The 19810-nt window shown below is 49.9% G+C and overlaps 3 protein-coding genes across 14 annotated transcripts in view; 1 reads left to right on the top strand and 2 right to left on the bottom strand.

Annotated features, from left to right (window-relative positions):
* The window catches only part of LOC121593912, a 123579-nt gene extending 119351 nt beyond the window's left edge, over window positions 1-4228 (bottom strand). The window contains exons 1-3 of one of the 6 annotated variants that reach the window (XM_041916682.1): window positions 4130-4228; window positions 2329-2939; window positions 755-839 (exon numbers count right to left, since the gene is read on the bottom strand). In XM_041916682.1, coding sequence (XP_041772616.1) covers window positions 755-839; window positions 2329-2338 — 95 coding nt within the window. In that variant the 5' untranslated portion in view covers window positions 2339-2939; window positions 4130-4228. Of the gene's footprint in view, window positions 1-754; window positions 840-1712; window positions 1957-2328; window positions 2940-3179; window positions 3200-3772; window positions 3791-3846; window positions 3865-4129 lie in introns of those variants that run through there. The other 5 variants (XM_041916686.1, XM_041916684.1, XM_041916685.1 and 2 more) reach the window with 5 other exon arrangements.
* Window positions 4229-4589: 361 nt separating this feature from the next.
* Window positions 4590-11344, top strand: LOC121593917 (U1 small nuclear ribonucleoprotein 70 kDa). Its single transcript, XM_041916704.1, has 6 exons — window positions 4590-4944; window positions 5013-5195; window positions 5276-5420; window positions 9285-9539; window positions 9639-10043; window positions 10338-11344. Exons 1-6 carry the CDS (start codon window positions 4801-4803, stop codon window positions 10520-10522), a joined length of 1317 nt encoding a protein of 438 aa, XP_041772638.1. The 5' UTR covers window positions 4590-4800; the 3' UTR covers window positions 10523-11344.
* Window positions 11345-12639: 1295 nt separating this feature from the next.
* LOC121593915 lies at window positions 12640-19174 on the bottom strand. 7 transcript variants are annotated; one of them, XM_041916697.1, is made up of 4 exons: window positions 17836-17954; window positions 17571-17751; window positions 15806-15954; window positions 12640-15730 (listed from the first exon to the last, which is right to left on the bottom strand). In XM_041916697.1, the coding sequence occupies exons 2-4, from the start codon at window positions 17649-17651 to the stop codon at window positions 12850-12852; spliced, it is 3111 nt and encodes a 1036-aa protein (XP_041772631.1). In that variant the 5' UTR covers window positions 17652-17751; window positions 17836-17954; the 3' UTR covers window positions 12640-12849. The 7 variants fall into 7 exon arrangements, with proteins under 7 accessions (XP_041772631.1, XP_041772633.1, XP_041772632.1 ...); XM_041916699.1 differs by lacking the exons at window positions 17571-17751; window positions 17836-17954 and adding an exon at window positions 19019-19174; XM_041916698.1 differs by lacking the exons at window positions 17571-17751; window positions 17836-17954 and adding an exon at window positions 19034-19174.
* Window positions 19175-19810: the final 636 nt, after the last annotated feature.

Genomic DNA, 19810 nt, shown 5'->3' with positions numbered 1-19810 from the left:
ATGCAACAACGCCACGTCTAGACAACGCTTGTCTCCTTCGGTCGCGGCAAATTGGGAATCGCTTCCGGTCTGTGTTGAAGGTCTGCCCGCCCCACACGTTCGCTGCGTTCTGCGCTCCGCTGCGCGCATACCCCCACTGTAGGACACACATTTTAGCACGGTACATCGTTCCAGCGTTCTGGGAATGAGGGGGGGGATGGCTGGCCGGCCGGTGCCGCCTGGGATATGTGTCGCTCCGTATGGCGAATGTTGCAATTGTACTGCGCTTTAATTGCACTGCTCTTTGGGCTGCACACCGTGTGCATCTTTGCTTGCCAGCCAACAGCAGCATCTTTAAGGCGCTTCATGTTGAGGTAGTCAAAACGGCCGACGTAGCATTTCTGATTCGCATAATGTATACGGCCAGCCCCGCAGACCGACCACTCTCGGTCGGTGCAACATTGTTAGCGCGGTTTTGCGTGTTTGTATGTGGTTTTGAAACCACCGGTGACCTCGGTTTGGTTTTTTGGAGGGGACGAGGAAGTAGCGTGGAAGTTGACTCGACGGCTTAAGCAAGAGTAGAGAATTATTCTGTGCACTGTGCGTATGCAATGCGCATTACTTATCACTTTAAAAAAATAATAACAACATAAATTAAATGCTTAAAAAATAATTTCTGTGGGTACAATCGAACAAAATCAATACTGAAAACTGGAACAGTTGAAAATCTTTTTTATCACACCATAGAACTAGCGGAATATTCAAACCAACATACCTTGCATGTTTTTCCTTGGCAGTAGCAATCTTCTTCAGGGAATTAACTGGATCATTCTCGTTGAACAATTCACCGAAATTTGGAGCTGTAAAAAAAAGGAAATTTTGCATAAACATTAGAATGGCAAACTGTGGGGAAATAGACAAATACAGCTTCAGGTGGTGAAATAGTGCTGAAATTTTAAGCTGGGTTGATGTCTGGGATTTCACCACCGGCACCGTCGAGCCGCCGTACGAGCGAGCACATTTTACTTTCGCTTCCCCGTGGTGCACATTAGCGCCAGCGTGCATACGAGCGGCGGTTTTTTGAAACCGCTCAATGGTGTGTGTGTGGCGAATCCAACAGATGGCGCTTTGATCGGTGTTTAATTTTGCGGTTTGTTTTAAAACCACTTCATTTGGTTTTTTTTTATTTTTTGATGCTGTTCGTCTAATTGTTTACCTAACTTGCATGGGGATGAAGTAAGCTAAATATGGACTAGTATAAGTTTCACGAAAACTAGCCCATATTCACCACAAAAAAAAACAAATAATACAGTTCACGGAAATCCCAATCACAGATGATGACAAACACACACTGGACTGCATCACGTAATGTTTTATCTGCTTTTCATCGATAAAATTCCAGATAAGCGTATCAACGCTTATCAAACAAATTTTCCACTCAAGCACATTGGCTCAGCACACCATTGAAGTCTTCATATTTTGGCACAGCTGTACATTCAAACGTTCGTTATTGTTCTAAACCTTAAACCACACTTTTTCCAAACTCTTGCAAGCTTGCACACTAGCAGCAACGCAAAGCTAGTTTACCAGCTTCATTTGCACAAAGCAAGTAACATAATCTCCGTCTCGGTGTTAACGGTTCTTCTGATCCATGCTGCCGATACGCAACATCGAACACACCGAACCAGCATATATCGGGGATACGCACACTCCCGGGCAAAGGCACAACCTACCAGCAGCGACGGTGTTAGTAGTGGCGGTGGCGGCAGCGGCTGTAATCGTTGTTACAGCGTACGCCGCTACCCTCGCCTTCCGTACCGAGCTGCTGCTGCTGCTGGTGTGTAGATTTGGTGCGAGTTTAAAACCACTCCTCCTATCGCGCTTATCATTCCACACCCGGTGGCTCCCGGTGCCGGCAGCTTGCCGCTGCCGGTTCCTCCCGACCGTACCATGGCGTGCCATTCGCGCGTGTGTGTGTGTGTGTGTGCTACTGGACTTTTTGCTTGCTTGCGTACTCTCGCGCACGGCTAGATTTGGACTGTTTCCGTGCACAGGTTGCACACGCACCGAAAAAAAAAAACTTATCAGCCTTTGCCCTATCTTTTTCTTACGCCCTTACGGGGGATACAGCAGTCCGATTAGTAAGATAGAAATATCGTATATCCCATTATCGTGACTTTCGCTCCAACGCTCGTCCGTGGTGATGCTGAGTTCGTCGGGTAAATCGATTCATTCCGATGATTGAAGGATTTTGCGCGCCAAGAAGATTGTGCCAGCGACGACCATCAAACAGCAAACCCTGTTGCAAAAGTGCAGCAATTCAATTCCGCCGTTAAACGTTACACTTACCGAAAAACATTTTCTCTGCCGCGGCACGGAAGCGGACCCGCTTGCCGTCAATGGTTGTGGCTGGAACTCGGGCAGATCACTCTGGGACGGGGGACGGTGGGGGGGGGACGGATGGGGATGCTTTCTGTGACTTCCCGCACCGCTTGCTGCTGGGGCATTCAAACAAGGTGCCAGCCGGGGGGAAAGGGTTCGCTTCCCAAAAAAACAAAACAGCTGCAAACGGCGCACCGTTACAGTAACTTTCAAGCTGTACACCACACTTGTTCAGGGTTCGTGCTCTCAACCTAGTCACACTGCACAATCAGTTTTCACAAAGCACAGATCGCAAATAGAGAAAAGAAAAAAAAACACACTCACTCACTCACTACGAAACAACGACTACCGGGGTTAGGGGTGGGGTTGAGAGCACGTAGAAATACACTTTTTTCACGAGCGCACCAAACACGGAAGGACGAAGAAAGGATTGCGGGAATTCGATCGGGCACCGGCGTCGTGTACGGCACACACATCTAAACACTGCCACACAGAGGGGGAGCGAGAGAGGGAGAGAGAGAGAGCACGCGTTACCCAGAGTGTTCGGTGTGTGCGATGATATACACACAACAGATTACCTAAAATCGAAAAGAATTTCATTGATTATACAGGGACGTACAGTGGAGAGGGGGGGAGCGAGGGACATTAAAAAGGGCCTGCTAAGAGTGTCAAAATTAGGCTACAAAAGAAGCTGCGCCAAGCGCGTCAAGGGCATGGTTATGGGCTCCTTGGATTGCTGCCTCTCGTCTTTGCCGGCGAGCGCCAGGAAAACGTAGAAGAAGAAGGAAACAAATACGCAAAAAAAACACTATGGAGACCTGTCATTGCTTGGAATTTGCTTCACTAAAACGGCATCGGGGCTTGATTGGTAAGGGGCAGTGGCGTGGAAGGGGGATGCAATATCTGCTGATAGCGCGACAAATGTAAGCTCTGCTCGCTAGATAGATAAGATCGCAACAACGACGACGACGACATGACCGCACACACGCAAGAAGGGCTCCTAATATTGTGTCCACTGTTTGCCACCAAGAACGGATAACTCGTTCTTCGCTGGCGCTGCTGCTGCTGGCATGTGTGTGTCCGTGCTTGAATGTTTCTTTGTTTCTTCGCACTGTGCACTGGGGGGCACGCACTCTGTCGGCTGCCGAAGCAAAATGGCTATCACAGACGGGACGGGCCAGCAGCAGTAGAATTGGTGTGTGCACCCGCGCTCGTTCGTTCGTTCGCTCGCGCACACACACACACAATCCGCCCTCCGTTTCCGCGCTAGCTGTACGCACCCTACCACCACCACCACCACCACTACTACTACTATTTCACAATGCACACAACACTTTCGTGCGTGCGTGCGTCCATTGACCGTGTGGAAAGCAACTGCGGGGAGGGGAAGCTCCTGTGTCGAAGGAATTACGCGAAAGAGAGTGGGGGGAAAAACACGGCACAACAAAACACTGCTGCTTCTGTTTTCTACTACGCCTCACGCACTTCTTCGCAAGGGCTCCAGCAGCAGCACCAGCTCGCTGTGCGTGTATGTGTGTGTATGTAGGTACGGGCGAGGAACACACCACACGATTACGTGCACCGTGTCCGTGTGGCGAGGCAGCCGCGAGGTTTGTTTATTTGTCGCTTGCCTGTGCCTGCCCCTTTGCTCACGCAGGTCACTGCACCGAATTGCGGCAGCAGCAGCGGGTATGCAGACACACACACACGCACCAAGCTGCACACGGAAGTGTTGAAAGTGTCCGGGGGTGATAGCGCGTAATTTTACCTCACATCCAAAAACGACCGAGATGCGTATTCGCGTTTTCTTCTCGCTTTAAAGGGCACACACAAACACTGGCACACATACACACGTTTTGTGACAGGAGGGGTGCTTGATTTTGGCTGACAGCAGGCGTGACGGGCAGCGAGGGTGCAACACTTTTCACCGGGCGAACGTTGTTCGTGCTGTGACAACGCTTCCACACGAAACCTTTTCAGAGAAATTCGCTAGCGGAATTCAATTTTGAAAAAAAAAGTCACTAGTGAAACTGCTTATTTTTATCTAAAGTTGTGTTAGTGACATTGGCAGAAAAGGTGGCGTGAAGGAAACGGTGTGACCGCGGACGATTGAGCTACTTTTTTCACGACCATATTTTCTTGCACACCGCAACGGTTCGTTTGAAAGTTGAAGCGTTTCGGCAAGCGTTCCAATAACAATTGACATTTCCGCTGTCAGTTGAGCAAAGTGATCGGCTTCTTCTTCTTCCCCTTCACGCCATTGTGCCCGTACGATGCAGTGTGCGTGTGGCTGCTGAAGAGAAAATAAAGCTTTTCCCAGCACACGGATAATTGTGTTTCCAATGTTTTAAAACGGTGCTAGAGCGTACGGCAACAACGAGTTGGAAAGCCCGTCCCACGAGTTTGGGTGGAAAAGTTGAGTGAAAAAAGCGGTCCACAATGACGCAGTATTTACCCCCGAACTTGCTAGCCCTTTTCGCACCTCGCGACCCCATCCCGTACCTTCCGCCGCCCGACAAGCTGCCCCACGAGAAGAAGTCGCAGGGCTACCTGGGGGTGGGAGCGTTTCTCGACTGTTTTGAGGTAAGTAGCAGGAAGTAGAGGTGGACTTCGAATGGCAATGTAAACAAACCTTCCACACACATACACAGGATCCGAAAGATACGCCACCGCCGACGCGTGTCGAAACCCGCGAGGAGCGTGTGGAAAGGCGTCGCAGGGAGCGGGCGGAACAGGTCGCCTACAAGCTCGAGCGGGAGATCGCCACCTGGGATCCGAACCAGCTACTGGAAGCGACGGAGGATCCCTTCAAAACACTGTTCGTCGCTCGGATTGTGAGTAGAGGCCAAATAGGCCAATTCCGATGGGGCCACGAGGGAGCATCACGTTCATGCTTTCACTTTCCCTTTTGCAGAACTATGACACCTCGGAATCGAAGCTGCGGAGAGAGTTTGAAATTTACGGTAACATTAAGAAGATTATCATGATCAACGACAAGGACACGGGCAAGCCGCGCGGATACGCCTTTATTGAGTATGAACACGAACGAGACATGCATGGTAAGTACCGGGAGCTGAACACTAGAGAATCACGGTTGCCCCTTCGCCTGCCCTGGCTGGAAACAGCAGGGTCCAAGGGTGGCGTCGTGATTCCATCCATCCCAAAACGACCTTTTCCTTCCGCGCGATCTAGCATACACGCGATCGGTGTGTAAATAATCACCCTCCCCGTAGGTTAACTGCCATCTGCACGACTTCTATTGTGCGTCCGTTTTCCCTCCTCCATTCTTTTTTTGTGCGGGAAACCACTATCGATAGTGTGTTCCCGTTCTACCAACAACTTGGTGGTCTCTTGTGGTGTGGTATGGGCTGCCAGCCTCAACCACTCTTCTGCGAAGTGATTTAGAGACAGTTTAAATTTAGTTTCCGCTACAAAAGGATTGCATGCTCTGCCGTGGTATGATTTGAAAGGGTGTGTCAAAAACCCATCGGAATGTCATGGGAGCAAGCAACGTAACAAAGGTTTGAGTCGAACACAAAATCTAACACGATACTTTTGCTTGAGTTACCATTTTTTCATTGTAGATTTCGCTCTGGCGGAACTCTTACAACTTTGCAAGAAAATCAAACACGCAAATTATCGGTACTCTGTTTCGAGAGGTAATGCGCCTGGGTGGTGGCGGTCGGTAGGTTTGTATGTGTAGTAGGTTCCAAAGCGAGTGTGGTAAGAAATGATATAATAACAAATTCCCGGTCGGTCACTACATAGTTTCTGGTTCCAAAACAAAAAACAAGCAAACCTTTTCATCCATACAGCAGCAGAACGCGTGAAGCGATGCTTTACTTGCGCGATAGTGTAGCTCTATTCGGGGTCTGTCCTACATGGTGACCGGCAGTGCAGCAAAATGTCACGAGAATCTCGTGATAATCACCACCGAAAACATTGAACATATCCGTGGTAGCTTGATGGTCATTGCTGATAGTCAAGGAAAGCGCGTCATGACATGCCGAACGTGACGTGCGAGTGCTTATGTCAAACCAGATTCTCTGACTGACAAGCTGAGCTTAATGCCGGCGCAAGCATAACATGATTTTTTTTTTCGTGGTTGTAAACAGTGCTTCCGAATGCCACTGTTTCAGTCACCAACACTCATGACTGAAACGAAGCTCAAATCAGCTCACGTATACAGCTAAGATGATCAGAGGTAATACTCAAACAGTTGGTGGATCAATCATATACATTTTGTTTAGTGCCCAACTCTTGGGCATTCACTTGGTTATGACATTTTCTGTGGGTGATAATCACGACATTTTTGGAATACAGGTACTCCCCGATATACGCTGTTAATGCGTTCCGGAGGCAATAGCGTATCTCGAATATTAGCATGAGTCGAATTTCGAGATTTTCAATGAAGTTATAACGCATTTTCGTGTAAGTTTGCTTGAATTCGTAGGCCTTAGTCAATAAATTTGCTTTCGAATCTATTTCCAACCGAAGATTACAATTTGGTACCTTTTAAAGTGGTATTTAAAATCCAACCAAAAGGGAATTTATTTTGTATTTGACAATTTATGTGTCAAATTAGTACAATTTGCTCAAAGAACTGTCAAATATAGAATAACGCGTATAACGTAATCGCGTATATCGAGTATGGCGTATATCGGGGAATACCTGTATACTTGGCGTGTGGTCTCAAGCAACAAAATGAGCATGTTTTCTTGCTATGTCTGCTTCGATCGGGGTTTGTCGGGTCAAACCATTTTGATGCTTGGGAAAATTCGCACGCGTCGTATAATCGCCCATGAATATCGTGATGATCAAGTATGTGATGGTTGCAACAACTGTTTGAGTCTCACCTCTGATCATCACAGTAGTGCTCGTGACGCTGACTTTATTTAGTTTCAGTAGGAATTTGTCATGACCATGTCAGTGACATTTTGCCGAATTGATCACAATTAAAAAACCATGACAAAGCGATTGACCAAGCGTTGGTTGCTAAAATGTCAGCAAGCATTTATTGGTCACAACAACTGTTTGAGCATCACCTTTGATTATCACAATTGAGTACGTTACGCTGACATGTAATTTGTTTCAATCAGAATATTGTATGACATTGAAAGTGACATTTTGCGGCACTTGTGACAGGCGGCTGTGTAGCATTTGCAACAGTTTGCCAACAGTTTTGTTTATTTTGCAAGCAAACTGTGTGCAATAATCGCTGATCTATGTTTGGTTCAGTGAATAGTTTTTGTGCATTTTACCGCAACGGCAAATGTACTCACTTTGGAGCTCCTTTTGGAGCTCACCGGAATGATGCCAGGCTTTGGGATTGCAATTTTGCATCCACCGTGAATATATAATGATTTGATACTTCGTATAAATGCATACACTTTCTATCGCAAAACAAACAAATAAAAATCCGCAACCCCGGAATGGAAACGCTTCGTACACGCCACAAAAAAAACCGTGTAAGTATTCGCAAACGGTAAGCTGATTGTGATATACTGGTGTTCAAACGATAGTAAGCTCTGGGGACCTATGCTGTATGTTGTAAGTTACAAGCAAACGAAACGTGTAAGTCCTTTCTTTTAATCTTGCTATTTACATTCGGGTGTGTTTGTTGGCGATCCGGAAGGCTGTCTGCTGTTTGCTGCTGCTGTTATGGTTATGGTTAGTGTAAAGAAAAAAGTATGGGTTAGTATGTTTGCCGGAAACTGGAGGTGTAAACGATGTATGGTAACAAAAAGTACTTTTAAAAACAAAGCTACAATACATTACTAAAATCATCTCGATACAGGAACTTGTTTCAAACACTTTCCGGCAGCATAACCGAAAAGGCAACGGTTATGCTTGCCACAAAAGGGTTCATTATACCATAATACCGCGCAGCCCCGCCCGGTGGTTAGTAGGTACACCACGCGGTTATACCATTTGTTTGTGTTTTTTTTTAAAACGTCTGTTAGCGGTGGTACGCCTTCGTCCTTCCCACCCTCTACTCACACGTTCCGACGCCGCTGCGTAAAAAATGCACACGCGTGGACGGACACACAAGGAAGGGATAATTTTCGGACCGTTTGTTTTCTGCGCAAATTTTGGCAACCTTTTTTTCCCACTCCCCTTACGTAAGTATGGTGCGCACAATGCAGGTAAATGGTAAAGCAAAACTAAACTGACTGTTTGAGAAGAGGTGCGATAAAACAAAAAACGAACATTTTGGTAGTTGAGACTTCCCTTTAGTGGCTGTTGCCGTCTCCAAAGATTATGGTAATCGCTATAAGTTCTTCGCGCGGGTAGGTATCGCATGAAAGTTGAACCTTAATTGCGAAGATGATTGCGGTGAAAGTGATTCATTGTTTAGTTAGGAGGTTTTCATGAACGCCCAGAACTCTGTAAGAACATTTCCTCTCCAATGATGTATCTGCTTCTGTTAGGAACGCTAGTAAAACTGTGTGTGTGTACATCGACGAATCTCACACCTGTTGTGTTATGTTGTATGAACTTATCCTTTCGTGAAAATCGCCAGAAAGTGCAGTTGCCATCTCTCGTAACACTGATCCTCCCCGTCCAAAAAAAAAAAACTCATATACCTTCGCTTCGTGTGTCGTTGTACGCGGCATGTCGACTGTCGGCAAAAAAAAACACACATACACAACCCGGGAAAGTGTTGGCCCGAGGGCTCCCGCGTGCCGACGTGTGTTCTCGATCTTCGATTTGTACTATTTTCTGTTTTCTTTTGACTCTCTTTTTCCCGCCCTGTCGCCTATTGTCACTGTGTGTCATAACTTCCCCTCCCTCTGCTCTACGCGCGTTGTACAATCGAATGTGTATGAAAATGTATTGAACGAAAAAACACCCCCACCCACTTCCTCGGTTCTGCAACGCCATCATCTCGTCACGGGCGTAACATACACAAACACAAACAGCGGCCTACAAACATGCGGACGGTAAGAAAATAGACGGTAAGCGCGTACTGGTGGACGTGGAGCGGGCCCGCACAGTGAAGGGATGGCTGCCGAGGCGTTTGGGCGGCGGGCTGGGTGGTACACGGCGCGGCGGACCGGACGTTAACATCAAGCACTCTGGCCGGGAGGACAATGAGCGCGAGCGGGAGCGGTACCGGCTTGAGCGCGAACGGGAGGATCGCGATCGTCGGGAACGGGATCGACCAGAGAATAATCGTAAGTGGCGTAATAGAACTTTACCCTTAAGACCTTAATAGACACACTAATCGCTACATCTTCTTCTTTTTCTTCCTCCTCCTCCTCCTCGTTCCACAGGGTTCGAGCGCCGAAGGTCTCGTTCTCGTGATCGTGATCGGCGCCACCGCAGCCGGTCGAAGGATCGCAGCAGGCGAAGGCGTAGCCGCGAGCGCGAAATGGACGATCGTGGCGATCGGTGGGAGAAGGAGCGGGACCGGGAGCGCGATCGCAGCCGGGACCGGGACAAGGATCGCAAGCGCAAGCGTAGCCGTTCGCGGGATCGCGATCGGGCGGAGAAAAGCCGCCACAACAAGCGGGGCGACCGTGATCGGGGCGAGCGCGATCGCGGTGATCGCGGTGGTGGGGGTGGTGGTAGTGGCGGCGGCGGCGGTGGCGCATCCGGCAACGGTGGAGCGGAGCGTAAGGAGCGCAAACCGGAGTTCCGGGAAGGGGAGATCAAGATCAAGGAGGAACCGATCGATGGTAAGTGTAGGGGGTTTATGTCCATTGCCATGCAACACGATCCGTGGCAGTTCCTGTGATGATCATAAGGGGTGCTGCTGCGTTGATCCCCATGCGGACGTTGCTAGAGCAGTGCTTAGGCACTTAAGCGAATCTTCAGGGCTATCAGTTGTGAAGCGGTTAACTGCTTGGTAGTATCTAATTTTCGTACATCTTTCTCAGCGGGCATGAAAAATGCTTCATTAATGTTAGAAATTGTACTAACATTGCACAATCATGTTAACTTTTTACTATTTGCTCTCTTTTTCTCACCAGATTATCCCGACTACAGTGCCCAGTACTCACAGTACCAGTCGCAGGTTAAGTATGAGGACGGGGAGGAAGAAAAGTATCGCCCGAACGAACCTCCTCCACATCTGCGCGCGGATAATGGACGCGGCTACGTCACCGGGAATGGTGACGATGACGACGGCGATTATGACGATGGCCAGGGCTACTAGCGGGGCTGTAACAGCGTGTATGGTGAGAACGAACCAGTTCCGGTTTCTCACTGGTGATTGTCCGTCGAGACGCGCCTTTCCGATGCAGCTTCCAGCTTACACACAAACGAAAGGGGAAGGGAGGTGGCATGCAGGAACGAATTGTGCAGTTTTTTGTAGGTTTAAACATTCTTAGGTCGTAATCATTTCTTCACCTGCAAACCGTAGCGGCGTGGAGATATGCTTCGCGCACAATACAAGCAGTGCTACGCGACGTGTTCTACACTATAATCTTTAAATGTACTTTACACTGGGTTGGCCTCTGCGTGGTCAAAGAATTGCTTAAAAATCGCGGGCGCTCATTATGTACGGACCCGCGCTTAGTGCTACCAGGTATTCCAATTTGCGAGGTAAGGTAAGGTCACTTTCTCCGTTCAGGTTGTACGAACATCGGTATGCAGTTGCTTGCCCGCCGTGCGTAAGAGGGTTCTCTCGGTATAAGTGGAAATTGTTTTATATGTGTGCATTTAATGTGGTAAGGCGCGGGGTAAATTGAGGAGCATACAATGTGCCCCTTTTCTTCATTTTGATATGCATCGCGTGTAACACACATTGGTTGAGCGAATTTTAAAACGACTGCCCCCACCCTAACAATATAGATCCGGCAAATCGTGTCCAAATGCCAAACAGTAAGCGCAATTAATCGCACACTCCACGTCTGCTCTTTAATGCAATAGTTTCCAAACAATCCACGGTTATGGGCGAGACACATCACGTCCGAATTTTCTTGTAGCACTGTGTTTGGATAGGTAAATAAAGCTAGAAGTAAAAAAGAAAAAAAAACGAGGCAAATCAAATGATACATATTGTTTTACATTTGAACACTTTTTGAAAGAATTCAAAGCAATAGGAACAAATTAATTGATAATACTAACTGCCATTTTCTTACTTTATTGCCAAAGTAGACGATCTTCACCATGCGACAGATCTTGGAGAAGATGACAGAATACAGACACAACAAGTACCATCTATTAATTGATTCCAAAGCCGCATATGATAGCTGCCAAACTGATAAGGCTGGCATGATCCTGGCCAAACTGATAAGGCTAGTTAGAATGACTTGTCAGGTGATGGTGGATGGAAAACTCTCAGGGTCTTTTGCCACCACCAAAGGTCTACGCCAGGGAGATCAGGCACGCTTGTCTCCTATTCAACTTGGCGCTTGAAAGGGTAGAGACTTCGGGAATAAGTCAACCCAGATCCTGGCATATGCTGATGATATAGACATCATTGGTCTGCGGTTCTCCTATGTAGCAGAAGCCTACCAAGGGATCGAGCAGGCGGCAGATAAACGAGGCAAAGATCAAACTGATGGTGGCAACATCAGCGGCCCTACCAATAACTAATCCAAACCTACGTAGGCGTGACGTATAGACACTGGAGGTGCCCTTAAGACGACAAGCTATACGAGATGTACGGCGACCTCACTGTTGTGCAGCGTATCAAGGACGAAAGCGCGAGACCGTGAGCGATTTCGGACACTCCTGAGGCAGGCCAAGACCGCGAAGCGGTTGTAGCGCCGGATAAGAGAAGAACAGTGTCAGTACTCACATACACCTCGACGATCGATGCGATACAATGTACGACGATCTTCCCGACGGAGGCTTCGGGAATAATCTTCTATAAGTCAAACCAGTTCTTGGCATACGTTGATGATAAAGACGTCATTGAACTACGGCTCTCCTATGTAGCTGAAGCCAACCTACCAAAGGAACGAGCAGGCGGCAGAGAACCTCAGATTTCAAATAAACGAGGCAAAGATCAACCTTTCATTCTATAGCCTGACACACCAGTTCACCTGAAAGAACCGTACCTTGACAGTATCAGTACTCAGATACGCCTCGACGACCGATACGATGTGCGGCGATCAAACTGCATGGAACTGGAGGAGCTAGACCGGAAAATCCTTTTAGCCCGTCAACCAGGGCAGAGAGGGAGTCCTATGCGTCCACTATTAAGACCGTGATAACGGATTGGCTACTCCTCCAGCAGACCTGAACCGCAAAGGGGTTGTAGCACCGGATAAGTAGGTAAGACGTTTTTCTCAATATGTCCAATGTCACCAAGACAAATCGATCTCTATTTTGCAACTTCATTTATTCTATCACTAAAGTAAGGCAAGAAGAACGTATTATTGAACAGTTTGCAGTGCATCAAGCGTGTAACATCTCGCTCCGAGAATGATGCCACAGGCCATTCTCACTCTTGGCTGCGGTGCGGTAACAAATAGTAATACTGACTAATTTCGAACTCGTGTGTCAGACGAGCCAGACATTTTTTTGTTTGTTTCACTCGATCAGTTTTTCCTTCGATAGGAACTTCAGCAACGTGGAATGTTCACCATGCTCAGCGTCCGTGCTTACGGCTGGTGTTTCCTTCGACAGTACGTCCCGTTTCGTTGCTTCAGCTGCAACCTGTCCCGGCATGCTTTCGGAAACGGCGTTTTGGTGCTGTGTGTTATCTTCGTTCAGCAGTGGATCGTTTTCATCGCCCTTCTCAGTTGGCGTGTTTTGCTTTACCTCATCGCTGCTAGTATGCTGCTGTGTTCGGTTCGAGCGTGTTAGTACTTTCATCAGCAGCGCATCGGAGCTGTTCCGATGCTGGAGCATCTTCTTCCGCTGCGGATGTTGCGGAACGGGCCGTGCTGGCTCCTGCTGCTGGTCGGATCGTTGCTCGTGCAGCTTCGTGATGTCCTCAAACATTTCGGCGGAAAGTGAATCGGAGCGTTCGCGCCCCTTGCCGAACGGATACTGGCGCTGCAGATCGTAACCGAGGAACCCATCCGATCCACGCCGTAACCGGCGGCTCGGTTCCTCAAACTCTTCCCCAAACGAGGGACGCAGCGCGTTGTGATTAGCGAACCAGCCGCCCACATCGTCGATGCTTTCCCTGCGCCCACTGCCTGCGGGCGCTGGTATCGGTACGCTTACCTTCGCCTCATCCGCTCCAATCGAGGACAGCATCGTCGTGGAACCGTCCGACTCGCCTCCGAACCAATCTCTCATGTACTCAATGCTATCGCGACGTTTGCCGTGCCTCGGGCCGTGCTCTATCTTTGGCAGCTCGCCGACCACTTCCGACTTTTCGATCTTCTCAAACTCCGGATCGAAACAGTCGTCCATTTCCGAGGAGGAGGAGGATGTGTGGCTGGATCCGGCTAGCTTGATGCTTTCGTTTTCCAGCTGGCTATCGCCGTCCGCAGCTTCTTGCGCCTGGGACAGCTTCTCGCGCAGCTTGCGCACGTTCGGGTTGGTCGGATTGGGCGCGTCCAGCTCGGCCGTCAGTGCCTCCTCCAGGAAGGTTTGAAACTGTTCGAGAATGTTTTCCTTGTTGTCGGTGGCGCTGTACACGCAGTCCAGCACGTTGACCACGTCGTGATGGGGCAACACCCGGCTCGACTCGAGGAACGAACCGAGACAGAACTGGCGCAGGCTGCTGTCCTGCACGTCGTCCACCAGGAAGGAGGCGGCAGACGATGGGGCGGATTTGGCTGGCGCTGCCGGTTCCGGTTCCGTCCGGGATGCGTCCGAGCGATGGCGGGCCGGTACCTCCGGGGGAGCGGACGTCGTGACCACGGTGGTGCCACCGATCGTGAAGCTGGCACCGGCAGGGCCATCGGTGGCTACCGGTGTCGGCGGTTCATTCGACTTCCACGAAATCTTGCGCGTCGTTAGCTTCGACTTTGGTTTGACCAGCTCGTCCGCACCGGCCCGGTGCACGAAATCTTCCGGCGTGAACCGTTCCACGCTGATGCGCGTACGCTGCAGGTCCACGACGGAGAACGAGCCAGAGCTGGAGCTTTTCGTCAGGGTGGGACGTTGCGGCGTGTCCGGACGGGATGGCACCTTGTCCAGATGCTCGGTAGCCGGCATGGAGATGATGCGCTTCAGCATGCGCGGTGTGTGCGCCTTGGGTTCCACGTCATCTTGCGCCGGTTGCGCCAGCTGTGTCGAGGAGGAGGAGGAGGCGGCGTTGGTAAACTGTGTCTCCGAGTGGCTCTTCTGGAATCGGGGCGGCGCTGGTGGCGGTGGTGTTTGTGGTGGTGCTGCACGAGGGGCACTTTCACGCTGCTTTCCTACTCCCTGCTTTTGCTTGGTTCGGGCCGGTCGCACCACACTGCCCTGCTCGCCGTCCGATCCGTCCGAGGAGCCGTGTGGTTCCGCCGCATCGATCGGTTTGTAGCGGGAGAAATCACGGCTCGGTTTGCGCGGCGCCTGCTCGATGGACACTTCCGTCCGCACGACACCGCTGGCCGATGCGTCCCGCTCGTGCGCGTGCAGCTTGTCGTGCAGGTGATCGTGATCGTCGCAGATGTGCTTGCTCTTGCGGCGCTTCGGCACGATCAGCGGCTCCTCGACCGGTTCCATACCCTCGTACCGCACGCTATCGTTGTAGTCCTCCAGCATGGCCATCAGAAACTCGGCCCGCCGACCGATTTGATTGTCCTTGGACACCGTACGATCGATGTACTTCATTAGATCTTCCTCACCTTCGGGCTTTTCGGAGGCAGCGGCAGGTTCGTCGCTTGCGGCGGGCTTCTTTTCGGGTTTCTGTTTTACCTCCGCCGAAGTCTCCGTGCTTTCGACAAACTTCTCGATCTTATCTACATCATCCCGCACCAAGCTCGAGGCGGAGGATTTTTCCCTTCTTGGCTGCTTTCGCACTTCCGCGCCCAGCTGACCCTCCTGCTCGAGCGATAGCGAGTCGGCCAGCCGCTCGCCAAAGAACTTGTCCGACTTTCGATTGCCCACGCGCGGTATCTGTGAGGTGGAGGGCGTACGCTCCAGCTCCGCCGTCGTGGGAACCTTGGAAAAGTCGCTAAACGCATCGTTGCTGGCGTCTATCTCGAAGCAGGACGTTTGTCGGGCTGGCAGGGCCGCCACATCGTCGGGCCGGGGCGGCGGTACACTGGCCGGCCGCGTTACGGACGAAATGTCGCACGAGTGCCGACGGCTTTCGCGCCCGAAAACGTCCTGAAATCCGTTCTTCACCTTCAGCGCCTCGTCCGAGCGGTAGCGTCCGTCCAGCGTGGCGCCACGTTTCTTGCGCGGCGGTGCTACCGGCGGTGTGTCGATTACTTTCGCTGACTGACGGCCGGAACCGTCCGGTACGAACAGTCCCACGCTCTGCCAACCGGTGGCGGAGGTCGTTTTCTTCGACGCATCAACACTGGGGAGCAGGAGAAGGGACACATTGAAAAAGGAAAACTGGAAGTGTCGCTGAGAGGCGTTGGGAGTTACTTACGCGCCGCGCGTGAAGTACGTTTTGCGCATCGGATGCGTTTTGCCCTTGCCGAGTCCGTTTGGGCAGATCACGCTGCTGAAGTTGCTGAATGCACTGCCCGTGCCGGGGGACGAGCCTGACCGTGGCTCTTTGCACAGTGTGTTGCCCATCTGAAACGGAATTGGACGGACGGAAATTGATGAACACGGTCAACTGTTGCTCTTGCTCCAGACAAATTGACCTTTGCTAGGTGACGACCCTTGCCCCACCGCAGATCACAGATTGTTGTAATTTAATGACACAATCAACACACGATCGCCAATGAGAGACATCAAAACCCGTCAATGGCTCTCTCTCTCTCGGAAGCTACGATGACGCTGCTGCCTGTAGCTCGCGTACGGGTACGGAACAAGCCTTTTACGGCAACTTGTTATTAGTCATATTCCCCTACGGAATATAATAGTTCCACGACCTCCTCGTATTTTCGATGACAAGTGGACAGGACAGGACAGAAACACTCAAACTCGTGCTCCAAGAAAGGTAAAGTACTACTCACTCAACGCCAAATTTTAGTTTCAATTGAAAAAAAAGCGCCGTTTTTTTACTCGAAAACCATCGGAATAGACACCAATTCCTGCAGAATTCACCGCATGCGAAACCACAGCAGATGATCTCATTCAATGTACTAAAAATACTCCCATTTCTTTACCGAATTGTGCTGTGATGGAGCACTCTGCTATCCACAAAACCTGTCCCGAGTGATTTCTTATCACCGTATCCACTGCTCGTGCTGCTAATAGTCAACATTTAGAGCTTGCATCGCTCGCTCCATGTTTACATCGCACATTTGCGCCTCCGCCAACGGTTGGGAGCCGAACGCGACTTCTTCCAGCTTCTCGGTTGTGTTAATTGTAGACTCCGGTCCCCGCTACGTACCTTACCAATTAGCTCCCGTTTGAAAATGTGGCCCCCCGATCTTGGGGATTGGCTGTTTTCTTCACTCCTCTGTATGATACCTAACCCAGGGTGCTGCAACAACAACAACAACAGCAACCTTGTCTATGGGTTGTGGGGCGGATGGGGAAAGATCTGGAGGCCCGACGATTGAAGAAGCCACCGATTGAATGCAATGCACAAAATGTCCAATCAAGCGACACAATTATGATACGAAATTTGCATGCGCCCGATAATTGCACGTTCAAAGTGGGTGTTTGGATAATTGGGAAATGGATGGGGGACGGTTCTAAAAGGTCTTGTGATGATGTGAACTGCCTTGAACCTTGGAAGGGGTGTGTGTGTGTGTAGGTCAATAGAAGGCGAATGGCAACCGTTTGTTGATTGTACTCGTTGCACTAGGCAAATCAGTGGTGATCGTTACTACGTGAAAACGTATCATGTAAGTCGAACGTTCATACCTATTCCTACTAGAGATCAGATGTTCTTAAAGAACACAACTCCAGAATACAGCTGGGAGTTGGGCAAAGATAACGTGATGTTCTCAACGAACCATCCAGACACTCAACTCGTGATGCAACGAGGAAGTCACCAATGTCCCATCCGCTCCAAACGATGTTACGAGCAACAACAACAAAAAAGCTCTGATAAATGACTACAAAACAGCTGTAATAAGCCGCGGACAAGTACCTTTTACCCCACTCTCGCTCTCTCCCTCCCTCCCGCCTGTGTCATGTCACGTACGTAACATTACGGTGGCAGTGGCAATGAACACAAAGACGGGAGGGCCGATATCGGTCGGTTAGTAAATTGTACACACGGTTGTACACACCTCGTCAACGGTATCGCTAACAATCACGGCGGGGTGTTTTGTGATACCAGTAAGTGGAAGCTCTATTCCCATGATGTACATCAGCTTGAATGATGACACGACGCAAACCTTGTTCTCAACCTTTTTTCGGATCCGATTGGAGATATCATTGCGATGACAGTCAGCAAGTTAGCGATCGGTTCTGGAGGTCACAAAAAATGTTGTCCAATAAATGATTTCCCATTTTTTTGAGTGAAAAACGTAATAAGCTCTAAACTAGCCTCACCCTAATATCCCACCCGATTAGTAGGTCCGATCTGCGAGGCGTGAAACGTGATTACGTGATCGTGTCGGTCACATGACACGATCATCTCCCCACGGACGGGGAGAGTGGGGCATATAGTTTTGCAACTCACGCCGGTGTGTCCGGTGGTTCTAAATGCTTTTCTCTTGCTACAATCATACACAGCTACGTTGATTCGCACGTTTGCACGGATGCCATTTGTTTACATTCCATTCTGGAACACACACACACACACACACACACACACATACACACACACACACACGACACAGCTCATTCCGCAAGCGATACACGCGTTCGATGACTCTCGCTTGCTCGTGCTCCGCTGAGGCGCCATTTCCAGTGCTACCTGACCGATGACTACCGGCCCACATGGCTGGAGGTCATACGTATAAACACAGCAGGGCACACACAGGGCGGGATGGAGAATTAAAAAAAAAACACACACACACACAAAACCCACACAGTGATGTGCAAACGAACCGGCGCAGTATATTCAAAACCGATGTTAATGATGATGATGTCATCCTTCGGGGTACAACTTGCGACTCATCACGACGCGGCGCCCGTCTTGGGTTCGTTTCCTTTTTGCGCTTTTCGTCGGTTAATTGCGCGCAGGGTGACAATCGGTAATGAGTGATCTTAATTGTGACGTTGAGCTGAGTACGACGACGATTTAAGAGGAACGATTCTTGCTCGCAAAACGTGATCATCGTGATTGTGCTATTTGCAAAAGTTGGGGTGTTTTGGGAGGGTAATTGAATTTCGTACAGACCTACACACACTCACAAACACTCACAGAATAACAGAAAAGTGGTATCAAAAGCTGCCACTCGGTAACCTTCCCGCCACAATGGAGCTCCAAGGTTTTGTTGGATAAAATTCCCTCCCCCCCCACCCCTCGATTTTTGTTTTGGTTACGATAACAGCCACATCAAACGAACGAAAACACTCCCCAACCCCAACCCTAATCGTCGGTATGAACAACAGAGTGTTTCAACGGTTTGCTAATCAAACGTCTTGTCTCCACAGGGGTACACTTCCTTCCCTTTCGCTTCCCCATCACAACTATTCACGAATCTAAGCCCCCCCCCCCACTTCACGAACTAGAACGGAACGGGTTTATGGTCGCTCGGCCCACCACCCGACCCTTGCCAGTGCGCACCTTGTACCGGCTCACCTTTCCAGGGGGGCCCCGTGGCGTGTTGGTGTGTGCGCGCTTCGGTTGTGTCTGAACCGTGTTTTTTTTTATTCTTACTTTTGCCGAACGGCTCTAAAAACTTGCTCCAACACGGTGCGATCGCGATCGGCACCGGGCGAAGACTAACACACCGCACACGGGGCATATTTTATCATCGTGCATCGCCCGCGATGGCGCATTTCTCGCCTTAAATCCCCCACTCTACCCCCTCCTTTTACTGAACGACCGATCACAAATGAGGGAATAGGTGGGGCCTGGAATTAGAGCGGGAAAGGGCTGCGGGAAAGGCAAACGTTCTATTGTTTGTGCAAACAGTTTACACGACGACGGCAACGACGAGGGGGTAGAGTGGTGGTTTGTGGTGCATTATCCGTTCCCCTCTCTAGGGAGGTTTTTTTTATAGGGGAAGAAGCCGATCGAGAGCAGAGCGGCTCTCAGTGCAGGTGGAGGTCATTCTCTCTCATTCTCAATCGCACATCAGTTTCGTCGCTTTGGATAGTCTCTACGATATTAAAATCATTCTCCCGATTGCTCGTTTCTCGTTAAAACGTTTGGTATGCTATGAAGGTAGACGGCACCCTTAACCTACCGGGAGGGTGCAACCGGTTATTGAATGTATCGCCACGATGACGTCACGGTGCGGCACTTACGCATACGTAGGTGAACTGCATGCAAAACTTTACACTGGCGACACTGTGTAAGTGCACTGTCGCACGCCTCGTTTAACCCTTAATAGTGGTACGGAATGGGAGATGC

Source organism: Anopheles merus, chromosome 2L, assembly GCF_017562075.2.
Source record: "Anopheles merus strain MAF chromosome 2L, AmerM5.1, whole genome shotgun sequence".
Lineage (NCBI taxonomy): Eukaryota > Metazoa > Arthropoda > Insecta > Diptera > Culicidae > Anopheles > Anopheles merus.
The sequence above is the reverse complement of the archived record's forward strand: the minus strand, read 5'-3'. Positions and strand labels throughout refer to the sequence as shown.

Coding starts and splice junctions, on each gene's coding strand:
- LOC121593917 (XM_041916704.1), top strand. CDS start 4,801: ATGACGCAGTATTTACCCCCGAACTTGCTAGCCCTTTTCGCACCTCGC. Junction 4,945..5,012: donor CGTTTCTCGACTGTTTTGAG/GTAAGTAGCAGG, acceptor ACACATACACAG/GATCCGAAAGATACGCCACC. Junction 9,540..9,638: donor GGATCGACCAGAGAATAATC/GTAAGTGGCGTA, acceptor CTCGTTCCACAG/GGTTCGAGCGCCGAAGGTCT.
- LOC121593915 (XM_041916697.1), bottom strand. CDS start 17,651: ATGTACATCATGGGAATAGAGCTTCCACTTACTGGTATCACAAAACAC. Junction 15,955..17,570: donor TTAGCGATACCGTTGACGAG/GTGTGTACAACC, acceptor ATTCCGTTTCAG/ATGGGCAACACACTGTGCAA. Junction 15,731..15,805: donor ACGTACTTCACGCGCGGCGC/GTAAGTAACTCC, acceptor CCTGCTCCCCAG/TGTTGATGCGTCGAAGAAAA.